A 4,130-nucleotide genomic window follows, 5' to 3' on the forward strand; every position below is an offset into this window, starting at 1 on the left:
ATATATTTATTGACATAGAAAGACGCCCACAACATATATTATTTGGTGAAAAAATACACTTTAGAACGGCACTTATATTTGATCACTTTTTTCTATACATATATCTGTCTGGGTACATAGGTATGGGGAACTATCTAGAAGGACATTCATCACAGGGTTGACAATGGTTATATGAGGGTTGGAGGGTTTGGGGTTACTTGTACTTTTTGTACTTTCCTTTATTGTTTTAATATTTAACAATGAATTTTACCAGTTTCACAAAGAGAATAAAGCCATCAAGGAAAGGGGCACACACAGAAGGTAGACCCTTGGGCAGCAGGGGATTGGAAGCAAGGACGGAGGTCAGGCCATCTCCCTCCACTGTGCTAATATTCAAGACCCTTTGTCTTCCACCCCAAAAGAAAGCCACCTTGTGGATTAATTCATGCAATCAGAACCACCACCCGCCATTTTTCCCATTGCTGGACTCTGTATATAGGTTAGGGTTCATTTAAAGCTGGGGGCTAGCACCTCACTGTGGCTCAGAAGGGTCACTGGGTTGGCCAGGGGCCTCTCTTGACCCCTCCTCCTCGGTATGTGTCAGCTCCTGCAGGGTGATAATCAGGTTCTCAAACATCTGGGCCTTGTTGCTCTCATTGTCACAGGTTTCCTTTGAGTGGCCCTCCTGTCCACAGTACGAACAGTGGATTGTGTTTTTTCGCTTCCTGGTTCTACGCATATCCCCAGGACCATCATTCTTATACCCAGAACCCCCGCTGGTACAAGGAGATTGAGCCCTGGAATTGCTGGGGGAATCAATGACTAGCACTTGATTCCGAGGTCTGGCCCTGCGTCTGGGGAGAGGAGAACTCGAGAATGAAAGTGGAGGGTCCTGAGTCTCCACCAGGATCACATCCTCATCTGAGTCATCATCGGGGGTATCATCTATCTCTATCACGTTGCAGTCGGCATTACCGATCACTATGGGTCGGGAGCCCCCAAATGCCACTGGGCTAGTTGCCCTCTCCACCGTTGACTCAGATCTCTTGGCCCGCTTCCGTTTAATAAAAGTGTCATCCCAATCCTCTTCCTCCCTTATCATTCTGATTAACTCCAGGAAACTGGGGAGACGTTCCTGGTCATTTGCATACATCCTGAGAAGATTCTTCAGCCTGAAGCGCAGGTCCCCATTCAGCTCAGCCCCTAAAAGGAGCTGGTGCAGGCGACTCTGGTTTGCATCTTTCTGAGCTATGATCCCTGCCTGAATAGCATTCTGGAGCTGCACCTCTAAACGGATCACGTAAAGGGAGGCTTTCTCCCCTTGTGCCTGCAGGGTGTTAAAAAATCTACCATGAGCGGTCACACTGCTTTCAGACTCCCCAAACACCAATTTCATGGCGTGCAAGAAATCTGCCACACTTAGATTGGGGTTGGCCGCCTGCAGCAAACGCATGACCTCCCGCGCGGGGCCCCTCAGGGTTTTCATCAAGCGCTTCAGTTTTTCCTCCTCAGACATATTCCAATCTGGTAGGACCCCATTGACTTGGGTCAGCCAGTTTTCAAAGGTTTCTTCCCCCTGGGCTGGCACCACCCTCCCCGAGAACAACTTCATGTTTCTCTCTGCCATGTTGGCCATTAAAGGACCAAGACTTCTCTCCAGGGACCTTAGCATAGAATGGGCCCAAGGCGGCAAGGGTGCGTTCTGCCGCCGGCTGTTACCCACGCGCGCAATGATGCTAGCCATGACGGACGATGACCGGGTTTCTGAATGTAACAAGATGCTCAGGCTTTTTAGAAGAGCCTAATCTGCAGGTGTGCTGGGGGGCTCTGCCTTCCTCTTATCTCGGTAGGAACTGTAAAAAAAAAGAAAACAAAACAAAAAGCGGGAGGAGGAGTTAATAAGGGACGGGCTGCAGCTGTATTATCTCCCTTCCTGAATATCCTGCAGTACATTTTATATCTGCCCACTGCCCTAAAAATATCCTCCAGAAGACTGGCAATTACAACCTCACGGAGCCAGCCGGTGTCTCCGTGTTAGCAGGGTGCTTTTTACAGCCTCATCCATCCCCTCCCGCCAGTCCTTCAAGAGGGACGGCAACTGTTGCTTCTAATTCTAAGCGTAACAGTGTATGGAGCTGATATTGGGCTCTCAAAATAGAGCACAGCGGTCACAGATTTGTGGGAATAAATAAGATCTCATTAACCTCTTGGTCTCCGGTCTCAACCACACCCCTTTCTTAAAGTCCCCTCTCCCCCGCCCCATTATTTTTCAGATTCTTACAGGAGCTCAGGAGCAAGCGCGCGCCTTTATTTCACTTCCAGCTTCTGCAACCGGTGGCCTCCGTGAGAAAGCTCGCCTCTGGGGTACGGTCGATCGCTGTCCCCCGGGGGTCGCCGATCCGGGACCTTAGGGCGTCAAGACTGCGCCGCCGCAGAGGGCAGGGCAGGGAGGGAAGGGTCAGAAGCAGCCTCATCCCTCATCCCGCTCCCACCCCGCGCCCGCCCCCGCCCTCTCCCCTCCCCTCCCCCCTCCTCCAGCGGCCTCCGTAGTACCCAGAAGGAAAATTCCTTCTCCCACGTCTGAATACAAGCCAAAGCAAGCCCCCCTCCCATTACATTTCCCCCGGGAAATCGTCGCCCTACCAGCTCTGCAATCAGCCGCACAGAATTCAAGTTCGGATTCGGCTTTGGTCGCCTGCCAAGGAGAAAGGGAATAGGAGTTGGACGCTCACACCCACGTATTCCTCCCCCAGGAAGGGATGAGGAGATGCAAAGGGGTTCAAGGCAGACACTTGGCGATTCTCCCCCCAATACCAACGCGCCCCTTGCCACCTCCCCCCGAAAACGCCCGCCCTCTCAATCCAGGCAAATCCTACCCGTTCGGCAGCAGCCAGTGGAACCCCACCTCCTCCCTCAGCGCAGCCGGGCCGCGGGAGTGCTCCTCCCCCTGCCGCACAGTCCTCGATTTCCCAAACGGGGAGCCGCCCAGGCCTGGTAGGGCTTCCCCCTCCTCTCTCCTCGCGGGGCAATCGCGCCCCCTTGCTTTACCTGTGTTCAGCTGGTGGGCAGCGGACGCTCCGGCGTTGACAGCTGTGATTCCGCCTCCAGTCTCCGCGGCCCTGCAGGGCGAAAGGACGGACGCCTCCTCGGCCGCTGAGCGACCCGGGACCGCCCGACGGAGCTGCTTCGCACGGCCACCCAGCAAGTGGTAGCCGAGTCGAGGCAGCACGGTTCCCACGGCAGCCGTGGCTGCTTTTATCTTCTGCCACCCCCCCACCCCCCCCCCCCGAGACAAAAGAGCGCGACGAGCTGGCAGGCGGGGCCAATCAACGGAGCGCGGGGGAGGACTCCCCGCGGCGCCTCGGGCAGGATGCAAATGTGCGCCGGCGGCCGAGGGGCTGGGGCGGTGACCCGCAGGTCCCCGGGACGTCAAGTGCAGCTTGGCTGCGGGGACCGGAGGAGTTTTCGAGCCTTCCCCTCTCCCTCTCTTCCTCGCCTCAACCCTGGGCCTTGAAGCCAGGTGCATTAAACATGAGGCGGAATGGATTTCAAATAAGCAATAAAAGTTCTTCACCTTCGTAGAGGCGGAGTGGAGAAAAGAAAAGAGCGTTAGCGCTTTCTTTGTGCAAACAGCTCGCACAGACTTTTTTTTTTTTTTTTTTACTGTGAAGGAGGTGGCAGTACCACGTCCATTTAACAGTGAGGGGACTTGGGCACTCAGGCTCTTAACCAGTACTCACTAAAGTATGCGTGCAAGGCTGGCTGCCTCAATCATTTGGGGGAGCTTGTTGGAAATGCAGATTCCTGGGCCCGGCCTCCGGGAGATTCTGACTGACGAGGGCTAGAGCTGGGGGTGGGATTTTGTACTTTTAACCAGCACTGTGGTTGATTCTGAGGTGTCAGGAGGATGGTGGATAATAGACCTGCCTCCAGCGTATCTGTTCACAGCGTACCTATGGTGAAATGCAACACCAGGGCAGATGTTCCTCTTGGAGTCCATAATCTTCCTGAAATTGTATGCAAAGATTTTGGACTCTGTAGGAGGCTGAATAATGTCCACCCCAACATATCAAGTCCTAATCCCTGGAACCTGTAAATGTTACCTTATCAAGTAAAAGAGTTTTTGCAGGTGCGGTTAAAGTAAGAATCTT

General features: G+C 53.7%; 1 protein-coding gene across 1 annotated transcript; it reads right to left on the minus strand.

The window, feature by feature from the left end:
* ZCCHC12 (zinc finger CCHC-type containing 12) lies at positions 1 to 1,826 on the minus strand. The gene has a single exon (XM_089903845.1). The coding sequence runs from the start codon at positions 1,721 to 1,723 to the stop codon at positions 512 to 514; it is 1,212 nt and encodes a 403-aa protein (XP_089759971.1). The 5' UTR covers positions 1,724 to 1,826; the 3' UTR covers positions 1 to 511.
* Between the last annotated feature and the right edge of the window lie 2,304 nt (positions 1,827 to 4,130).

Source organism: Delphinapterus leucas, chromosome X (assembly GCF_059928025.1).
Source record: "Delphinapterus leucas isolate spDelLeu-1000000601 "Yukka" chromosome X, BTC_Dleu_Yukka2, whole genome shotgun sequence".
Taxonomy (NCBI): Eukaryota; Metazoa; Chordata; class Mammalia; order Artiodactyla; family Monodontidae; genus Delphinapterus; species Delphinapterus leucas.